We start from the raw sequence: 22,170 nt of genomic DNA on the forward strand, positions 1-22,170 counted from the left end.
CCACTTCTACCCCCAAGTCCTTCTCTGCTGGGCTGCTCTCAATCCACTCATCTCCCAGCCTGTATTTGTACTTGGGATTGCCCCAACCCATGTGCAGGACCTTGTCCTTGTCATTGTTGAACTCCATGAGGTTTGCACGGTCCCACCTCTCCAGCCTGTCCAGGTCCCTCTGGATGGCACATCCCTTCCCTCCAGCGTGTCGACCGCACCACACAGCTTGGTGTCATCGGCAAACTGCTGAGGGTGCACTCAATCCCCCTGTCCGTGTCACCAACAAAGACGATAAACAGCGCCGGTCCCAACCCCAAGCGGAGCGTGGGAACCCCAGTGGGGCCCAGGACTCCACGGTGCAGGGCGTCCCCCCCACACGGAACAGACGGCGCTTCCTTCCCCCCGCCGGGGCAATCCCCAGACCCACCCGAACGCTCTTCAAGGCACGACGCCGGCAGGGACAGCACCCAGGATCGGCGTTTCCAGGTTGATTTATGCGGCTCGCGGCTGCGTGGGACATTCCCATCCTTTGAGACCACGGCACGACCCCGCGGGGCGAGAGCCAGATTTCAGGGGTCACGACGCTTCGGGGGGCGGTGGCGGTGGTGGGGTGGCGGCCGGGGGTCCGCGCTGAGCGGCCTGCGGGGCACCTTTGGGGCGGCCCGCCCGCGTGTGTCCCCCCTCTCTCCGTACACCGGCGGCGCCGGGCCGGGCCGGGCCGCACGTGGGTACGTGACGGCGACCGGGGCCGGCGGGGTTCGGCGGCTCCTCCCCGCCCCCCCCCGCCGGCGCCCGCCGGCGACTGGGCGCCGAGGCTGCGGGTGCTGCCTCCTGCGCGGCGGTGCGGGGCGCAGCGGCAGCCGGGGCCGGGAGCGAACGGCCCGCGCGGGCGAGGGCGGGCGGCGGCGTCGCGGGGCGGCGGCGGCGGGGGCTGCGGGGCATCGGCGGGGGCTGCGGGCGGGGTCCGCGCCCGCGGCCGGCAGCGGTCTCTGCGCCTCAGCCGGGCTTCGGCGGGTGCTGGTGGTGCGCTCTCCCGCCGCGGGGCTGCACAATGGCAGTCGTTCCGTAGGATGGATCCTGCCGTGGCTTTTGTTCTGCGGATCCACCCATCCTCCTAGCAGTCAAGTACCAGGCTATGGTTTTCTCTCCGGGGATCTTCCTTCCGCGTTTTGCCGGTGTCTCTGATGAGGTTTTGGCCTCGGCTGGGATTTCACTACCTTACTTTTCGTTTGGCTTCGCGCTGAAAAAAAAAAAAAAAGGATTTCTTTTCCTCTCCACGCTTTTGGTTATAATCCAGTGTTGATCTAGGGGGAATAACCATTCAGCCTGGCTGAAAAAAAAGCATCCGTTGAAAAGTCTCAAAGAAATATACCACGTGAGGAAAAAAAACTGGGAGAAGATCGGAATATAATCGGTTTTTCTATGATAAAACTGGTGCCCCTCTTCAGGAGAACTGGTCTCAATTTATTATTATGCAACCACAAGGATCTCTTCTTTCTCAGGGTGTATAAGCTGCTGGATTGCTTTTCGCCCAAATCAATGTGGTTTCTTTGGAACATTTTCAGCAAAGGATCGCATATGCTGCAGTGTCTTTGTGGCAAGAGTCTTAAGAAAAACAAGAACCAAACTGGTAAGCAATCCATTGCACTGCGTTGTTTTTCCTTTATGCTACCCTGTCTGTTGCTCGCCGAGGTAGATCTGCAATCCTGCTGAGGGGAGAAGGGGGAAATGTAACGAGGCCAGCACGGACATGCATGTGCATATGTGTATGAATAAGCAAGGAGCGGTTTGGATTAGCTTCAGCCACTGTCACCACGGGAAAGAAAAAAAAAAAAATCTCAAAGGCGACCCTAGCCCAGCCTGCATCTCCTAGTTCCTATGTGCTATTTCCAAGGAGGAAACTTTTATATTGCTACCTTTTTGGAGGGGAAGCCGGTAGAGCCCCCACCCCGCCTCCACCCGCTCCCGTCCCCGAAGCGAGCCCCCGTGAACACCCCCAGTCAGTTTTGGGAAGGGGAGCCCTGGTCTCCCGTGCTGGTGGGAGCCGGCCCTGCCTGCGGTGGGTGAGTGTGCGGGGCTCAGGTCCTGCACAGCACTTTCTGATTAGCTTGCAGAATGTCACCCCCCTCCCACCCCCACCCCCCCCGCCTCGCTCGGCTTGCTGAAGTCAAGCCCGGCACCCCCCGCCCCCGGCCTGGGGGCTCCCCCCTTGTCACTCACCCCCCGGGACTCTAGGCCGGGAAGGCGGAGGGGGTTGAGGAAAGGGGGTGGACACTCTCTTGGGGCTCGTGCCCAGACGGCAGCTTAGCCAGCTATGCCCGGCGCCCCCCCGCCCGCCCCCCCCGCCGGGCTGACCCCTCTCTGTGCGTGCGTCTCCATGTCTGCCCGGCAGCCGGGATCATGCGCTTCGGTTCAGCCCGGCTCCGAGGGGGAAACTTGCAGTGCATTACATAAGAAATGCAAAAGCCCGGTCCCGAGGGGGGGTGGGTGGGTTGGGTGTGTGTGTGTGTGTGTGTGTGTGTGTGTCACGCTGCCGCTGTTGCGTCCCTCTTGCTCGGGGCGGCCGGGCGGCCAAGCCCGCGGCTGGGCGAGCGCGGTGGGCGAGAAGGGACGCTCGGCGGGCGGGGGAGCGGGGAGCTTTTCAGGGGAAACACCGGCGCTCCCCGCCCCCCTCACACCGGGCCCCGGCCCCCCCCGCCGCCGTGCCGGCTCCCCCCGGCTGTCTGCGAGCCCTGGCGCGCCTGGGGAGGCGAGAGCGGCTGGAGCCCGGGCTGCCCGGGGAGGGATGCCGGCTGTGCGCGCTGGTGTGGGCGAGTGCCGGCTGCCCTGCAGTGGCAGCTCCCGAGCGAGGAGGCTCCTGACGCTGGCACTGCAGTGTAGTAGATCATAGGCTCTCCTTGCCTCTCTGACACCCCAACATCAACAAGCAGCAGCCCTGGCAGCCCGCACCCCTCTACACCCCGGCAGCCGGGGTGCCGGCTCCTGCTTTGCCCAGCTCAGGGCCGGTGCAGAGAGCCGAGGTGGGCACCTCGGCGGAATTTTAGCTCTGCCCCACTCTCGCTCCCGTTTGCCAGCTCCTCTCGCCCCTTTCCTCCCCGCCGCTGCCGCAGCAGCGAAGAGCAGCCACTTCTCAGCATACGAAAGAGGGCGAAATGCCCCGCCGGAGGCTGCGCTCGGTCCCCCGCAAAGTGCCCTTTGCTTCACTCGCCCCTTGGCACTGCAGCGAGCCACCTCCCCCGGCGGGGGGCAACTTCCAAACTGTGCGCCCTCCCTCATCCCCCCGCCCCGGCGAGATGGGGCAGGGCAGCCGGCCGCCCTTTCGCAGCCCCTGGGGACGCCGCGTCTCCCCCTGCCCGGGCCGTGCATGGAGGGGCCGTGACCGCAGGGGGAGAGCGGAGCCGCGGCGGGGCCCTGCCCGCTGCCCTGCCCGCTGCCCTGCCCGCTGCCCTGCTCGCTGCCCTGCCCGCTGCCGCCGACCGCCCCCGGGGAAGGCAGGCTCCCCCGCCGTGGTGCTTTAGGCGAGAAGCGATGCTCCGGAGGAGGGCTTGGGGAACTGGTGGTTTCTAGACCTTTCAGTTTGCATATCGGAGCGGGGAGAGGCGTATAATCCTCCCCCCCTCCACCAAGGGCCCGTGTCCTTTCCCTGTGGAGGGGAGGCTGGTAACGAAACGGCCCCCTGAAGCCGGGACGTGTCCCTCGGAGGGGCAGGCACCGCAGGGCACCTTTCCCCCTCCTCAGGGACTTTGCCGCACTTACGCCCCCCTCCACGGGACGAGCGGGCTTTGGTGGCAGAGGCGGCGCTGCACCCCGCTGCCACCGCCCCCCTGCCTGGGGAGGGCTGAGCCAGACTGCCGGGGAGAGAGAAACCCTGGGGGCCTGTCTGGGGGTCGCTGCCCCCCGCTGCTGCGGGGGCCACGGGACACAGGGCGGCGGGAGAGCTGCGGTGGCGGCTTGCGGGTGCCCCCTCCCGCCGGGCAGGTCCGCGCTCTGTCTCTCCGCCCCGCGCAGTTTGCGCTGCTCTGCTCTGGTCCGCCGTGATGCCGGCGGAGGAGCCGGGACGCCGAGCCCAGCCGAGCCACATGCCCGTCCTGGCAGCCCCTTCCCGGGAGCGCTCAGCTGCGCCTAACTAAACTGGCGGGGAGGGGCGGGGGGGGGGGGGGGGGGGGGCGATCACCCGCTTGGCGGGATTAGGTCGGTCGCCGGCGCGGTTGCTCTGGGGGCAGATCGTCTCCTCCTCGGCGGGGGTCGCTCGGCGGAGAGCGCGGAGCCGGGGCCGCGATGCTCTGCCTCGCCCGCCGCCCCGGGCCGCGGGGCTCCTCCCCTGCGGGCAGCTCCGCCCGCGGGAGCCGGGGAGCCCCGTCCCCGCTGCGGCACGGGGCTCCGCTACAACCCCCCCGTGCTCCTCCCCGGCCCTCCCCCGGCCCCTTTTGCCCGCCAAACTTTTCAGGAGCTGCCGGGATTTTTGATCTCAAAAGGCACCACACGAGCGAGCAGCTGCCGCTGAGCCAGCCGTGCGGAAAATCGAGCAGGTTAGGCAGCTAACTCTGGCTGTAATTTCCGTTTATTTAGCTATTTTCGGCCGGCTGCACTTTTTTTTTTTTTTTTTTTTTCCCTTTCAACAGCTGGTCTTTTTCCAGACACGGGACTGAGTGGCTCCTTTCCAGATGTTCTCTGCTTTGCTTTTCCTCTCCACCGCTGGCTCCAGCCCCCCCTCCCAGCGATTACCTCCTCCCGGGGTTCCCCTGTCTTCCCGGGGGCCCCAGCTGCTCGCCCCGGGTTTACCGGCACCAAGCAGAGCTCTGGACATGGAGGGATGGGGTGTCTGGTGGGGTGTGTGCAAGTGTCTGGCAGCGTTGCATCAGGAGTCTTTGGTTTTTATTTGGTAATAATTTTATTATGATGAAATTTGTTTCAAATTTGATATTCCAGAAAGAGGAGCTGCCTTTGATTGATACAGTTATTTACCTCTTTACATTTCTTCATAAGGAGACAAACTTTGAGAATCAATAGATGTGACTTTGTTTGCACCGATTGATTTTTTTTTCTTTTTTTTTTTTTTTTTTGAGTTATGCTGAGTTTAATAGTACAAAAAGTAATGAAGCCCCACAGATCTTCAGCATCATGCATTAGGTTCCCTGGGCCTTACTTGCTTTTGTTAAGTTTATAATTTCCATCTAACTCTGCCCTACCAGCCTGTAATACATACAGAGAGGACTTCACAAAGTGAGACAAAAGAGACTCACAAAGAGTTAAAAGTTGCTCGGAACCATAAGGCCTGAGCCAGGACTTGTAATGATAAGATGCCACCCTGGTGGTGTAATAAGATGCCACCCTGCCACCAGGCTCTAAACTGTGTGTGTTCACTTAGGGAATGGCTAAGTCATGGGGAGTATTTGGGGCTTGAGGGGAAATGGGGAAGGAGAGTATCTCCGGGTGTTTTTTGAAGCAAACAGAGCAAGTGAATAGTTTTTTTCACCAAATGACAGCTGTTAAAGATGGAACATGATGGGAGATGAGTTAGTTGGCTGGAGTGGTAGAGGTCCCCATGTCAGGAATTGCTATTGCGTTTCACTCCTGGTGGCAGCTCAGCAGACAGAGGATGGATCAGGTTTCCTCTCCATTTACCTCCAAGGAGAGGCATCTCTCCAATTCAGTCCGGGATGTTGACAGAAGAGTAGATGGAAATTGGCATTACTATAAATATGTTGCTGATGACAGAGAAATTTGGTTTCTGTTAGTATCGGTCCCATATCAATCTCAAATGCAAAACCTATTTAAGATGAAGAACATCTGAAATACAGGCTGTGGCGCAACTGGGATCTCTGCAGAGTCCCCCATTAAACTCCTTCGCCATAAAATAGTCAGACTGTTCTTTCATGGTCGCTTATAATTTTGGAAAAGTTTCTAAGCACAGCCTCCACAGCCTGTTTGAAACGGAAGCTTGGGTCCTGCCCATAAAATATGTAGGGTGTCTTTTTATCCGAATTCTAAGAAAATTTGTCCTCCCCACTGCCTTCCTTACTCACAGAAAACAAACCTCCCACCAAAAGGCAAAAGGTATTTTGTCTCAGTAAGAGTTGCAGGATTGGGTCCTTGAAGTTGCTTTCATATAGGTCTGAAAAGCAGCTCTGACTGCCTAAATACCATAACTGCTATACTGTTAATCAAGCCACGGTGTGTTTCTCTCACTCAGATGTAAAATTGCCTATTTACATGTATTTCACCTGCAGAAGTTTTGTCCTTTATGGAATACATTTCCTTAATTTATACAAATTTAATTATTCTTGATCAAATTAAATCGCATGTTCTACTTGTAAAGGGGTGAAATTTATGCCTGCTCATGCATCTCCCTACTGTGATAAAATGCTTGCACCTTGTTCAATGTCTCCTAATGATGGGCCATTTATAAATGAATTAAAATATACAAAGGATGGCTTAAGCTTAGAGAAAATATGAAAAATGTATTTACACATATCACTGGTTTAAATATTTTAGATGTGTGCAGTTTTCGTTTAAGTTTGATGTTTATTCTACTTACCTGCTTTGATTATGTTAAGTATATTAATTTTGAGTTAAAATTCCTTCAAATTATTTCAAATTTAGATGAGGAGTGATTTAGACATTCAGAATTTGTCCCTTCGCAAAGCTGTTCTGTTCAGTAAATGCCTGTAAAAATATAATCTGGAGAGAGTTGCCTGAAGCTGGAAACTGTTTTTTCCAAGAGGACTTCATAAAACTAAAGAAGTGGGAATTAAGGCATTACACCAACTCTGAGGTGTCATTTTGTAGTTGGTGGGGTCATTACTGACATTTTTGTACCATCACTCAACATGTAGGGTGAAACGCTGTGAGCCTAGCATGCGGTTGGATAAATGAAGCGGTTGTGTGTGAATTAAACTGTGCTGAATGTTTACAGACATTTGGCCAGTGTGCCTGTGAGCACGGTGTCCTGCTGAAGCAGGTTTCGTTACGTCGAGGATGACCTTGTTACTTCGGGAGCAGTGATTTGTTTCTATACCTAATTCTGTTTCAGGTGGTTTTTGTGATTTTGGACACACTGTTACTTCTCTGTGCCTTGCTTTCCTGATTGTTAGGAATCGCAGGCAATGTCTGAACAAGGCACAAGCGTGCTGTTGGTCCTTTTGTTTGCTTTTTGCATTTCGGTGAATGGTAACTTTTCAGAGGCAAATTACTACTTTACTGAACAATTTACTGACGAACAAAACATTGAATGATCTTAAAATTTTGCAATCTCTTTTGTGAAGAAAAGTTGTACAAGGTTTGATGTACCTGAGAGCTACTTGCCACCGCACAGAAAGAGTGTATACAGTAGAAAAAAAGTGTTTGCAGGACTGGGGCCATGTTAGTTAAGAACAAGCCCACTTCTTGCACAAAGTGTGTTTCTACTGTCAGAACAAATGAAGCAACTGGGAATAAAATCTTTTTATTGGACACCATGTGATAAAGTACTTAAAGGAGTATATTCATCAGACTAGCTACTAAAAAAATAATTTGTTGTGTTCTTGAAGTGGATCCTTAGAGGTTCTGAGCCCCTCAGAAGTACTGAAAATTATAGTTGCAAAGGGAACTGATGGTGTTTGACACCATGATTGACTGAAGTCACAGTAAGCAAAATGTATGTAAGTGACATGTTCTTTTTAATATACTTTGCAGAAAAGGTAAATAGTGTGTGAATAACTAACAAACTTCTTACTCAAATCAGGAGTACAGTGACTTTAAAGGGGATCTTTCTGAATGCAAAACCTCAAAAATCATTAAGTGAAAGGCTTTTAATGGATAAATGAAATACAGGTTTGGTGTATCTGTAGCATATGATGTTAGAAGCACTCTCATTAAGTAGTAGCAACAAAAGTAAATAGTTGCTGATGAGACAGCATTGGGAAGTCAGAATAATATTGTTAGCAAAAGTCAATGCACGAGTCAGAATAGTAACACCTTCTGTAGTAAAATTCAGTGCACTAGTTTAGGTAACATACTCTGTTGAAAACACCAACACTTTAACAGTTTGAGAGTTAATATTGGATGGTTGCGTGGGTCAAATGACAATAAATGGCATGCAGTTGCTAGTAGAAATTCTGGTGTAATTTTAATGTCCATATTTTGTGTTTTCACTCTGACACCTGCTTATTTTACTTTTAACTGGAAACAGCACGAGGAATTGCACTGAAGAAGTTTAATGTTTGCATACAGAAGGCAGTATCTTGGAAATTACGTGGTTTAATCATTTTATGGCACTAAAATTAACCTGGTCCCATCAGATAATAGAGTAGAACTAAGGTTAAACATTTTTATTCCATTGGAATTGTTTTGGCTTTCGCTCACAGACAGTGATACAAATAAACTGTAATCCTCTACGAGAAAATTGTTTTAAGGAGATTCCCGAAATGTCTGTATAAACTGTAATCCTCTACAAGAAAATTGTTTTAAGGAGATTCCCGAAATGTCTGTATTTCACTGAGCTGATAAGGGAATAGACTTTGCTATTCCCTGAAAATTCATCATGTCATCCACGTTTTTTTCATGCAGCTTTGTCATCTGGAAAGATAAGAACATAGTGAGGATACAGAATGTGCAGGACTTGTGCCTTAGCTCTTGACCATGTCCTGTCTCCAGCTCTGGGCATTAGGTGGTATAAGAAAAATAGGAGACATGGGGCAGATCTAGGTTTGATCCTTCCTCTAATCTGTCCTCTCAGTTTTCAGCTGTCACTGGACCATCTTAAATCAGAGCTTTTATTCAGACATTGGTAGTATCTGAAGGAGCTACACACCCTTAATTGTCAAGCAACATTTATGTTTTGGGTATCAAAAACTTTGTGTGGCAGCAAGCTCCATATAACCACATGCTGTGTGGAAAGGGTGTGGATGGGTTTGGACTTTCAGTGGGTACTCCTTGGTTCTTTTCCTGTTGAAAAACAGAGGCTAATGTTGCCATTCCTGCTCCGTGTGTGTGATTACTGATCACAGGGACCTTTTCAGGGATGGTTATCTCATCTGTAAGGTGAAGAGCATTTCCTTCACAGTGTCTTCTCCTTCCTTGAACGGTCAGAAAATCATGGGCATTTCTATCATCTTAGTTCCAGTGCAGTATAACTTGCCTTTGCTGAGGATATAGGATGTTTCTGACTTTGGAGGACAAAAATGAGGCAGCAGCTGACACGTCCCTTTGTATGCTCTGCTTTCATCCAGCTAAAAGGAGTTCATTCCTATGGATTTTCTCGGCCTATGGGATAAGGAAGTATCTCCTGCAAAGGGCATGTTTTCACAAAGTCCTTCCTCTTGAGGAAAGAAGCGGGATATTGCTCCCTTGAACAAGCTTTTAAAGAATTAAGCTCTAGTGTGACTGAAAACTCGAATTTTGTACCAGGGTTGAATGATTTGAGTAGGAGAGGGAGCTTGCATATAAAAGCAAAGACTTCTGTTTACATATAAATCTCTTGGTTCTCACCAATGCTGGCAAAGGAAATATACGGGTATTTCATTGCCCTTTAATGAGGTTTGAATTGAAAATGTTAGTTTAAAGAAGAAAAGTTTGCCAGGCTTGTTACTCTTTCAGTAAATGTATTACTAAGCATGTCTTGCTACATTTAAAAAAAAGTCCACATTAAACAGTTCCCAATTCACACCTCGTTACAGAAGTGCATTATGGAGCATTGCTATCGCCCAGTAGTTTCTACACATACCACTCGTTGCTAATATAGGTACATTTGCTGACATTGAATGAGAGGAACAGGAACTACCAGTGCAGAACATAGTGGAAAATACAGAAAAAAGATGTGGAAAAATTATAGAGTAGGATAATGCTTAAAAAAATCAGTTAGATCGCTAGTATAGTAGTTTCTTATAAAACAGAGTATCCTATCAGGAATATCTTAATAAAGGTTAAATTAAGAGTAGCGCTTATTAATTAATAGTGCTCATTATATGAAAAAAACACTTTACAGTTCTGATTTTCTTGCAACCAGAAATTGCAAGTTAAACCCAGATTGCTAATAGTCCCTGAGAAACTGAACCTAAACATGATTTAGACAGATTATCTCATTAGGAGATCAACCCAAGATTTTAGATGTGAATTAACTTCAGGATGTCTAAAACCCAGATGCAATTTTTGTGGCTTGGACTCTTTCAGTTTTCACTGAAATCCATGTTTTAAAATAGCATTAACAGGTGGATTAAAATTTGTAAAGCTTTGTGCCCCCAAGAGATTTTTTCTACCCCCTCATCATCATAATTTTTTTTTTTTTTTTTTTTTTTATGTTTGTCCCCATGTGAAGGAGACTTTCTGCCTCAAAAAATAAGGTTATACAGACTTTCAGTACTGACATTTGCTAAGTCTCCTGGCTTTACTCAGACCTGGTTTATCTCCATGAATACGACCTTCACCCATCCCAAATGCTGTTGCTTCCATTATAGCCTCTAACATCTCTTTCAGTTCTTTCACCTGCTGCTTGTGCAGGCATCTCAGCTTTTTACTTTGGGTTAGGGTCTCTGAGGAAAATTAGCCCTTAATTAGATTTCTTTCAGATATTTAAGTTCTCTCCATCACTTTGAATAATTTGCTAGTGGCAGTGACCAGAAAAACTGTACAGGCTATTAATGATGTAATAGATATTTATGATGGATGAAGGGTAGGCTGATGGACTATCCTTTGTTTTATTGCGCATAAGATGTATGAGTGATTGATTTCCCACTTTCTGCTAATTTACAGTAGCAGAACAGTAGCAGAAGTACATAAATGCAGAGGCAGTAAAGCAACTGTGATTGATTAGGAAAAGACAGTAAAATGAGCAAGAGGATTCAGAAGACCCACGAACAAATGTTATCCCTTTCATTTGTTTTGAGAATTGTTTGAAGATATTACTTGCTTGAGGATTAAATGGTTTATGTGGGATTCTGCTGGTAAAGCAGGACGACTCAGCTTCCAGGGAAGTTTTCTGGATAATATTGCTGAACAATTCATACTTGACCTGGCATACCTTGAAGCCTGTGGCTGTGGTACCCTACAAAAGAGTTCCCAGAGAATTTCAAAACCGACGTGGATGCAAGTCATACCCCTTATGTCCATACCTTCAGCAGGGTACAGACAGAGCAAATTTGTGGTCTGAATCTTGCTCACCTTTGATTCCCTTTGTTCACCTTTGATTGAGTTCTGTTTTGAGACGTTATTGTACGAGAGGATTATAACATGCCACTTCAGTGCAACATGCTCTAAGATTCCTGCTGACCAGGGACATTTGTGGCAAAACCAGTGATTGTTATTAAACCCTGGGTTCTGAAGTGTTGAGCTCTGCCTATTTGCACAAAGTTTTGAAACATGTCAGAGATTAGTTCTCTTACCATTGAAACTTGTAGTATGAACTCTTCTTCCATGGAACAGGGCGCCTAAAAGCAGCATGGGGTTGTTTTACAGCAAATATGTTGCTATGCAGTGTTTGTGCTGAAGACCTACATTTTTTGAAGGAGGCCTTATTTTGTTTTAGAACTGGACTAAGCCCTAATAATGTTTGTGGAGTTGTAAAAGTGTAAGAGGAAAAAAATAATGCAGTTGTAGTTTCCTAGGTAATACATATCTGGGTAAAATCAATTTTATTCATGGTGGGAGGAATGTGCACCAAGGTAGTAGGAATAGAGTCATTGTGATTTTGTGTTCTAGTGTCTTTCCTCATTTCAGTTCATCTTTGGAGTTTATAAGAGATGATGTACCTCGGGTATTACTTACAGGAAGTGGAGGTGATTCCTCTGATTTGTGGGCCATGGAAGATAGTCTCTGCTCATTGAAGGTTTTCAGTGAATGTGTATCTAAGAAGGAATTGGCTTTCTTAGCACTTCAACATCATGCATGTTGTTTTTGACCACTGCCATACACAACTGAAAACACAATCTAAGGGGTTCCTCAAGATACCTAAGTAAATACGGTGCTCTCAATTAAAAAAAAAAAAAAAAAGAGTCTTTAAGCACAGTAAGAAAAAATAATAGGACCTAAGGATATGCAGGTGAATATCACAGTAGATTAACTGTAGGGCTACTTAGTTTCATGGTCTCTTAGGTGCTAGATGAAAATTATTTTATTCTAGTTGTGCCAGCTGCCATCAGGATAAAAGCAGAGGCAGTAGTTTAGGACCTCATAACCAAAGCAGAAGTAAGCTGTAAGCTGTGCAAGCTAGGTTAAAATCTTTTAATAAAATATCAGGAGAAACAGCAACATTAGGGTTCATTATGTTTGCTAAGGTCCATTTTCCTTGGCTTTCAGTGGCTGGCTGGAGTGGCTATGGCCTAAGCTGGCTGTGAAAAAGAGTATCTGCTAATGAATTTAAGATGGAAGATGAAGAAAAGAGAAATACTAAGCTCTTGTAGTCATATATATAGGTTAAGAATTTGGGGGTGGAACCTGATGAAGTTCGAACAAAAGTAAGTCAGAATGCGATGTTAGTACATTAGGTGAGATTTTTTTCAAGTGCTGTGTGGATGATACATGAATAGTGTGGGATGCTCTCTCTCCCACTTATTCTCAGAGGGAGATGAAAAACCAGAATGACAAAAGAAATTATAAAGTAAATAATAAAGGGATTAAAGGAATTTAGTCATTTAGACAGGTTAGTGATAGAGAGTCCTACAGGCAAGCAGATTTTAGAAACTGTTTAAGCTACTTACCAATTGAAGAGCAAATAGGTCTGAAATTTAAGGACATTTTCATGGAAAACATCTATTTCTAGAAGTGTTTCTTTCCCAAGGACATCTAAGGGAGTTACATTTGAGAGTCTAGCTTCTCTCAATTTATTCCATTTATAGCTATCTTGCTAAAGGTGAGATATCCTTGTAAATGCTGCGTTGCTTTTATAAATGAAGGTGCTCCCACACTCTCATGAGTCTACCAGCTGTCATTGTACAGCTCTGAAGCAGTGGCCTCCGGGGTGACCTTAAGCAGAGTGTCCGGTGCCTCCTGCCTGCCGCCCGCTGTCATGTGGACAGTCTGAAAGCCGTCTGTATGAGTATGCCTGGCAGCCCTTGCTGTTTTGGACCTGTGTGGGCATGTGGAGCCCTCTGCGTGCTCCAGCTGCCTGGGCTAACACCTGCAGGCTCCCCTGCAGCAGAGATGGCACACGACTCTACTCACGAGGGTGGCCCTCAAGCTAAACTGAGTCAGTCAGTGTAGTTGCCACAGTAACTGCTAGTGAGTGGAAATGTATTATTTCAAACCCCCCCCCCCCCCAACTGATTTACAACACAACTTTCAAAATGCAGTGTATGTGCTTCTGTGGATCTTCAGCTTTGTAAATCTTTGTATCAGGCACCACGCGCTGAGCTGTATAAACGATAGAGGTATCCAACACTGGAAGGATTTAAATAGCTTTTGTCTCTATCAGGAGGTTTCAAAGGCATTTTTGCACACTTGAAAGCATTAGGCACTCTGAAGGAGGGTAGTATAGGTTCAATATTAATTTGCCTTTTTTTCTCCCAATGGCTTATTAAGTCCACAGTCAAACAGGCCAAGAATGTTATGTGCCATTCAGACCTAGTAGATCACCATAAATCTGCGTCAAGAAGCTTATACTGGAGATCTTAAAGTAGCTTAAAATGGAGAGCCAGTCTCTTCTTCTCATTAACAGATGGCAAGCAAGAATTGTGAGAAAGAACTGTCCACCTTCAGTTTGGCATTGATATCCTACCCCCACCTTAAACTCCTCCTAGTTGTTCAGGAACCTAAGACTGAATTTATATTGCTTAATTAAAAAGGACCAGGGATTGATCCAAGTCCAAATGGCTCTGGCTGGCTCATGTCCACATTACTTGCAGTTACCACCCTCCCTAGCAGATTTGGCTTGGAGACAGCTAGATGAAGTGGTCCAAAACTGCCTGTGACTTAAGGAACAAGTGTGGGTGGCCAGGGGTCTAGCACTTCTTTTATTTAGCAGTATGAGCACAGCCAAAGAGGATCAGAAAACCCCCTTCACTTCCACCAAGGAAAGTTAGGGCAAGCTCTGCTTGTAGGGTGATTTACTTGTGCCCACAGTCTCAGCATGAGAACGCAGCTGAACTAGTAAGAGCATATGACACCATCCCAGCCAGGCAAAAGGGACTTTAGTGCTTCAGCAGAAGGGATGAACCCCAGATTCATCCTTTGAGGAAGGATCACCTAGAAGGGGGGCTTTCCATAGGCTCTTGGTTAATCTTGTGAAAAGCTGGTCGAGGAAAGAGACCAAAGTCTTTGGAGTAAGTCTGGCAGCTGAGCAGCAGAGACCTGAGTCTGCAAGGGATGAATCATAATGAATTTCTGAGGAGGACAAACCAGACAGGAAGGGAGGCTCAGTCTTGCTGGGAAAGCGACAGATTTCCCCTTTCTCTTCTCTGACAAGAAGATGCAGCTCAAGGGTAAGGAAGAACTGAAGGACAGGAGGTTTCCCCTGTCTCTGAATAAAACCTTTTTCTTTCACCTCACTGACCTGTGCTCACTTTCCTCCTCACTGACCTTACTAGGGATCATCACATTTGTGTGAGTGTGTGCGATGAAGCTGGTCGACACTATCAGTCATCTGAGTAACTTGTTGTTTTATTGCACACCCATTTTCTATTTCCCGAGCTATATGGACACTGACCTGAGTTGCTGCTGCACGTGCTTCTTGATCTTCCTTTAATGAAAGCGTGTATATTTCTCCCCGCATGACTACCAATCCTTATCTTCCTTTATATAGTTCTGAGTATCACAAATAAAGAAACATTTTTAATGATTATTGATGCTTTAAATATTATGGCAGGCTAAATCTGGTCATGGTCTGTGAATTAAGATGGTCTGTCTTATAGTCTGACAGTATGCTCCAGTATATTTGCGTGTACGTTTTCTATAATAATGAAAAATCAAAATCCTAAAGTAGTTTGGATTTGGTTGTTTGGGGTTTTTTTGATAGTTTTAGGGAAAATGAGTTTATAGCACTTGGAATCTCTCGATTCTTTTCTCTGAGGATGGAAAGAGCGTATTTACCTTTGCATTTAGTGCAGATTAATGCAGACTGAATTTAAGCAGCAGATTCTGCTCTTTTCATGAATACCCTGAAAACCCCTTAAAATAAGTGTTCCTTTACAGATTAAAAATCAGAAGAAACCCAAGTATCATTACTTAATCTGGGACTAAGAAGGGCGTTGTATTTAACAAGAACAGAGGTTTATATGTTTTCGTTGCCTACAATAAAGTCAATTGTGAAAAGTTCTGATGGTGGGACATAGCTTGGTGTTGCCTTAAAATAAAACACAGTGGGGGTCTGCAGTCAGCATGTGGGTTTGTTATGAAGAGCTTGGATTTCTGAAACTCCTCTAACCAATCTGTAAATTTGGAAGTTGAGTCAAATCTTCTAAGCTGGTAAAATCTTTTTAGCCATAGAGAAGTAAATGACTTTCAGTATAAATACTTCTCAATCTATTAGGTATCTTGGAAACTTTCTTCAGTTAGTAGCACATTAATTTAGCATTTCTAGGACCTTTCACGCAACATGGCAATTAAGCCAATTTGGGCCAGACTAACTGCATTGAGATTCTTTTTAAGAATGAAAATATCCTTTCTTCATTTTCCCCTTCCAGTCGCCTCATCTGCAGTGTCTTCCTTTTTGCATGTTACCTGAAAGCAGCAGCTTTAATCCTTCTTCTGGAAGTTCCTTGCTCTTTTTTGTGCTGCAGTGCTCCACTGTCAGATTAGGTCATCAACCCTCCAGAGAAGGGTTTTACAGGAGGGTAACAGGAGCATGCACTCGATGGCCAGGACAGGGGACCATTCTTGTGGTGGAAGTGATCTTTGCCCGCAGAGGAAAAGAAGGAAGAGGTTTTTTTGGCCTTGGCACTCTGCTTTGGGTTTTAAAAATCTGGCTCAATTTAAATACTCAAATTCTTTCCTGCTAATCCACCACTCCTTGGTCTCTGTAAGGAGAGACCCCTGTTTCTGTGGAAGACAATAATTTTCTTGTACAGATTAAATGGTTCTGTGCTTAATCTACTATTACTTGAATAACCCTTACAGCCTCAGCCTCAGTCTGCTCCATCTTCTCGTCTATTTTAACTTATGGTGACTCATTTGCAGAACAAGGATGTCTTCCTCAGGTTGCATTCAAGTGCATTAATGTATAATGAAACTAATCTAGGTCTACAGAAACCAAAGAGAACAAGCAGCAAATGAATGGTTGAGACAGAACAACAATTTCTCCCCATGTGGACGCAGTCGTCTTGGGTTTTCCCTCTAAAGAGAATTGAGCTTTTTGTCAGAATCTCAAAGTTTTTGGTTTTTTCATTGCTCTGTTAGGTACAGGCAACACTGGAAACCAGAACAAACTGGAGGTTACACAAATAGATTTCAGAAGTCTCAATGTTTCTTCAGTGAAGGACCTCGGAGCAAATATATGAAATGAAAGGCTGAGTTGGCAGGAATTTCTAATCCTTTTGAAAAATACTTCTAAATAAAGGAATATCAGAGAATGAGAGTTCAAACTGCAAACATTGCAGTATACAAATTAGTAAGCAGGTCACCTGGTAGACTCCTTGCCCCTTATACACGGCACTGATGTTTTGTCCCTAAGGGGGATGTGCAAAACCAGTATCCTAAGTCTCTGACAGAGTACTATCATTTTTTAAATTTTTTTTTAATCCAGTACAGAAAGATTGGCCTAGTGTAGAAATATGTGTCATCAGTAGATATTAGCAGTACTTTTCAAAGAATATCACTGAAAATACTAATTCTTGTGAAGTTAGATATAATGGTGAGTTCATAAAGCTGCTGAGAGAGCACTGGTGGAATGGCTGGTATGTAATGCTGCCAAGTGGTCTGCAGTGCACTCAACTAATTATGAAATAAAGGTCCATCACTGAAACAAAATGTAAAAATTCTTACTTAAAGTTCAGTTTGACTTAAGAGGGCAGTTAAGCCAAAAATCTCCATGACACTAAACCCACTGTTCGTGGTACCCTCTGTGAGTGCCTAAGCCTTTTGAATTGAGAATACACTGAGTCAGGTGGCAGAGATACTGAAGCAGTGTTTTCTGGAGGGCTTATAGGAATCAATTATATACAATTTGTTTAAATTAGTGGTGAGCAGTTCTACATTAACAGTTGTCTTAGTGCTAATAAGTAGGAGTGTCTGGAGTGTGGTACTTCACATGCTCAAGTCATACCTGCACTTCAAGAGGTGCCAGCTCTTTCATCACACCCAGTGCTTTCATACTGAAAGGATGAAGCTTTTTCACTCAATTTTTACAAGCTCATTTTATATCAGTGTGTATTTGTATTCCTGTCTTCTTTTTTCTGTTTTGTTCATAATTGGGAAAACTGTTATCACACTATTTTCAAGGTCATAAATTAGCCGTTGCTCCTACATTAAAAGACACCATCTCTGTCGTAATATTCCATGGTTGATGACTGGGTGGACTGCTCTTGCCCCTAGATGTATAGCTACCTAATTAATTATCCCGTTACAGAGCTCTTTAACCTGTGTTTTCTCTTAGCTCACCAAGAACACGAGCATGGGAAAATTACTTTTTCCAGTGCCATGGCTTCTACTACAGTCCATGCGCTTATTCCCTTCCTTCCTCCTTCAGCTCTCTCTCCCCATCTTCCTTTCAGATAAATTTGTTAAAGAGAGAGTGAAAATTCTGCTTTACAGCACCCAGCAGGGAATTTTTTCCGTCTGGGTATGGGATTTGGAGCAAGGCTTTCTCACCACTCTCTCCACTTCTATGGGTACAAATACAAAGCTCCTGTCAGTTCACATCCTTTGCTGTGGTGTGGGGCCTTGGCAGCACTGTATGTTTCCATGTATTTTAAATCCTGATGGATTTTAAAAGCCTGAGAACTGGGACGTCTCTGATGTGCTCCATAAGAGATACCATGGTCTTTCTCCGACAGTTCCTTTCAGTGATGAGAGAAGGTATCCGGTGCCTGCTCTCTATGCCATAGTGACAACTACTGACATCCTTGGAGCATGGCGCATGGCCTCACCACCTGATGAGGTTCAGTGTGTCCCTCCTACCTGATGAGGCTCAGCATGGCAAAGCTGTTTCATAATGGAAAAAACCTTTGCTTTAGGAGCAAAGAGATGTTGAACTTTGAGTTTATGGTACTGTGGGGGCAAATCCTGCCCTTCTGAGAACAAGTTCTGCTCAGAACAAATTAGGGTGGATTCAAATAACAGATGGGAAGGGAAAAGGCTTCTGAAATTTCTCTAGAGAGAGTGCAAGCTTTGCTCACTGTAGCATCTAGCCTGTGTGCAGAGGGATTTGCATGAGTGGAGTAGAGGGAGGAAAGAACAAAGCCAATAAATCCATTGGTACCCAGATGTCCCACAAATGAGCTTTGGGTTTTGTAGCTGAGATATCAAAATTTTTGGGTCTTATTACTAGAAATTCTTCTGTTCTAGAGAAGGTAAAAAAAAGAAGGGTACTTTTTATTACAGAGAGCCTTCCTGAACTTCCATGTTACTATACTGACAGTATTCACTGTGTACCCAGCTCTCCATTCCTGCTCTTCCAGGCTCATGGACGCCACTTACATATTTACAAAATGACTTTTATTTTGATTCTTCTTCATCATGCAGTAGCCATTTCAGCTGTGTCCACTCGACTTTGCTTCATTTTTGGCAATACTGTAATGAGGATTTAAGAAGACAATGTCTAAACAGGAGCCAAATAGTCATATTTATGATGGATGCACAAGGACCTGAAAGAACACTTACAGGTCAATTTTGGTGTTACTGCCCTGATATCTCATTGTTTGGCATGTACAGAGAAGAATGAAGGATTTTTCAGGGGATGCTAGTTCTATTAGATTTTGGTACTTTAAAAGTCTAGTGATAACTTGAGAGATAAACAGGTTAATACACATTATGCAAGTTCCCATTCTGCTGTTAACAGATCACAAAATGTTCTTAGAGTGTAATGTTAATGGGGGGAATCGGGCTCATGGTTTAATTGTCATGTCTTGTTAATCAGTTGTGTTACAATAAAAGCCCTTTTTGTTTGGAGCATTCAACTCCAGCCCAAAGGTCTTTTTAGTAAGGGGAAACACTGCCCTTGGCGTGAATGAGTGTTGATGAGAAAATTTCCCTATGTTTATTTAATTAATGGTATCTATTTGGTTAGCAACAATGTAAAATGGAAGGTGCAACTGGCCTGTTTATTTTTTAGGGGCAATATTAACATTCAGTTTCTTAACCAGCCTTTCCTAACTGTATAGTTTTACCAATGCCTTTCAGTATTTTGGCAGGTTTAATGAAGAGCTCAATCATTCAAAAATTGTATCAATTCAGTAACAGCAGGCTGAAGGCCCTGTCTGTGTCTCAGTCTTTACCCAAGAGAAGATGCTAACCTTTGAATATATTACAAGGATTAGTAGCAAAAAGCAAGTACAAATTTGCTGTCTTTAGGATTAATTGTTCCTGTACATGACCCAGTTGTTTTATTTATCCTTCAGAAACCAAGAAATTATTATTTCTGAGTACATTTCCTCCCACCTTTTTTTTTTTCTTTTTTTTTTTTTTTCTCTGCTCTTGGAAATTGGAACAAAAGTGTTGCAGATTGCCTTTCCTCCCTCTCTACAGGTTCAGACTCTTCCTAGCTGTTATTGTACCTCAAGAGGCCTAGATAAGGACTGATTTTACTGTATCAAGCGACTCACAATACGTCATGTTCATACCAAGCTGCATGCTGCACGATCTGTGCCACCTTCATGAGTGTCAGGCTGCAGCTTTGAAGAATTGTATATGCAGAGATGACAATTCCTACATTTCACAAGCTCATGTCTGAACTGATATTTTTCATTCACATAGTGTATTATATATACAACAGAAAAATATTGCGTACATGCAAGTCTGAGGAGTTACAAGAATCACTGAGATTGCTGGTCCAATGTTGTCACTCGTATAAATAGAGGAAACTGTATTGACTTATTAAGGATTATCTCTTTCTAAACTGGCACGAATTGCTGTACAGTTTTTTTTCTAGAAGACCCAGTTAGGGAGTGGCCAGTGGCCTAATGTAATAAATAATTAAACAATAAAATGCAGTCATATACAAGGACCTTAATAGAGGCAGCAAGTATATGCATGTCAAAGAGAGCGCAAACCCGTTAAGAAATAAAATTAAAGATTTTAGGGTATTTTTATTGGACAAACTAAAGAAAAATGTTCACATTTAATAAGCATAAAAATAGATGAAAAGTGAATTCTATTTAATTTGTTTTATTTGTTACTATTTTAGCCGAAGATGATTTTACTCATATAAATAGGAAAATACCTAAGTAAGAAATAAGGAAAGTATTTGCATCTTAACAAGGTCTTTCAAAAGATAGTAATTACTCACTACTTACTCTAGCTAACCTTGATTCTAAGTAAATTTTTTTGTTAGTCTTCACTGGTCTTTGGAAGTGTTCCAGAGGTAAAAGGAAGGTAATACTTCCTTTGTCTTATCAATGACTTTGTCTTTCTTATTAACTAAATAGGTCACAGTAGCTATAGGATTGGAAGCACAGAAGTTACGGTCATATACATCTTCACTTTTAAAACCAAGATTGGAAACCTGATTTGTTTGAAATACATTTTCAGGGGCAAAAATTATTAAGAATAATATCATTGCACAGTTTAAATAGAGTTTTGTATGGTCACTGTTTTTCATTGCAAGACCCCACAGTACTTACTACTTTCTGTCCAAATTCAGCATCTCACCAGGCAGTGGCAAAGGGTGGGATTTTATTACTGGGTGCCTCTGCTTTATCTGCATAGTATTACCATGCTCTTGAAAAAAAGCACTAAAAATACGTGCTGACTGTGCCAGATGCATCAAGAAAATCCCCATACAATAATTTGCACTCATTTAAGTGATGGTATTCATATGGTAAGGGCAAGATTATACTTAGTTCTGCACTTGGCATACCAAGGACAAGGCAGAACTTAGCTCTTTCTCTCCCTTGTTTTCCTGCAGCGTGGCTGGCACAAACTTCTTTCTTCTATTCTGGGCATAGAAGGATGTCGAGGAGGTTGATTCTTGACAAGGTGGGAAAAGCCACGTCTCTGCTCTTTCTGCAGTAGCCAGAGGGCTAGAAGCAGACCTGTGGGCTGCAGGATGTAGAGTAATACTCCATTTCTTCCAGTTACAACAAATCTGTCTCTGACATCACATGGAGTGATGCAATTCTGATTAAAAAGGCACCTGATTCCCAGATTCCCAATGACACATGGGACACAGCCACAAAGGCAGTGCTCTGCTTTAATGTAGATAGCATTTAAAATTGACTCTACCTCAGTTCATAGTATTTTTTCGAAGTGTTGTTAGGTGCTTCCTACTCCTCACTCATTTGTTCCTATGTTGTAATGGGTAGTTGTGCTTGAACGGCAATTAAAGTCTCCTATTTTCCTCATTTCCTCTGATCAGTTGACAGTGTACACTACTGTTATATGTTGCAGAAATTAAAATAACATGTTATGGGGTGTTGTTTCAAATCTTTGACAAATAGTGACTTCTAATGGCTACTACTTGTGCGTGTAAGCAGGTAGATGAATGGTGAGGGCTTTTAGTATCTTTAGTCTCAGAATTTGAGCTGTGACTCACACAGAGTTGACAACATACAATATTTGCACAAGTGGAAGTGATATTACCTGTTCTACTGCGTTTTGAGCATCTGTTCAAACCTGGATGTGATTGATACCCAGATGACTTGAACACAGCACGTTCAATGCAGGCAGAAAGACTGGGATGAATTTTCAGCTGTTTATGCTTGAGTGTGGGTGACTTCAGCAATCAACAAGTTGGGAGAACAAAGAACCACATCCTACTTGTTGCAGTACTGAGATCACTCCTTTTTCTAGTATTTCTGTTTTTTTTCTTTTAAGACCAGTTCTTTGACTACAGCTATGGCATGAAGCTACTGCACGGGCATATGATGTAAATAAACATCTTCACTGCAGACATGAATGCCTTGACTGGCTTTCTAGTTTCCTGGTTGAGGTTAGAAACGCTGTTCAACATTGACCCCAAGGGGCTGAGATGCCAATGAGAGAACAAAGGAAAGAAGTGATGCCCCAGTTCTCTGACTGCCACCCTCCCTCTATGAACACCTGAAAGAGAATTCCCCAGGGGTCATAAGCATTTCTCTATCTGATGTGGGGACAATGTTGACAGTTCTTCTATATGTTTAA

General features: G+C 45.1%; 1 protein-coding gene across 2 annotated transcripts in view; it reads left to right on the forward strand.

The window, feature by feature from the left end:
* Positions 1–944: 944 nt before the first annotated feature.
* FGF14 (fibroblast growth factor 14) overlaps positions 945–22,170 on the forward strand; it is a 421,787-nt gene continuing 400,561 nt past the window's right edge. For both annotated transcript variants that reach the window (XM_074910833.1, XM_074910850.1), the window contains exon 1: positions 945–1,621. In XM_074910833.1, coding sequence (XP_074766934.1) covers positions 1,414–1,621 — 208 coding nt within the window. In that variant the 5' untranslated portion in view covers positions 945–1,413. The remainder of the gene's footprint in view (positions 1,622–22,170) is intronic.

Source organism: Athene noctua, chromosome 1, assembly GCF_965140245.1.
Source record: "Athene noctua chromosome 1, bAthNoc1.hap1.1, whole genome shotgun sequence".
Lineage (NCBI taxonomy): Eukaryota > Metazoa > Chordata > Aves > Strigiformes > Strigidae > Athene > Athene noctua.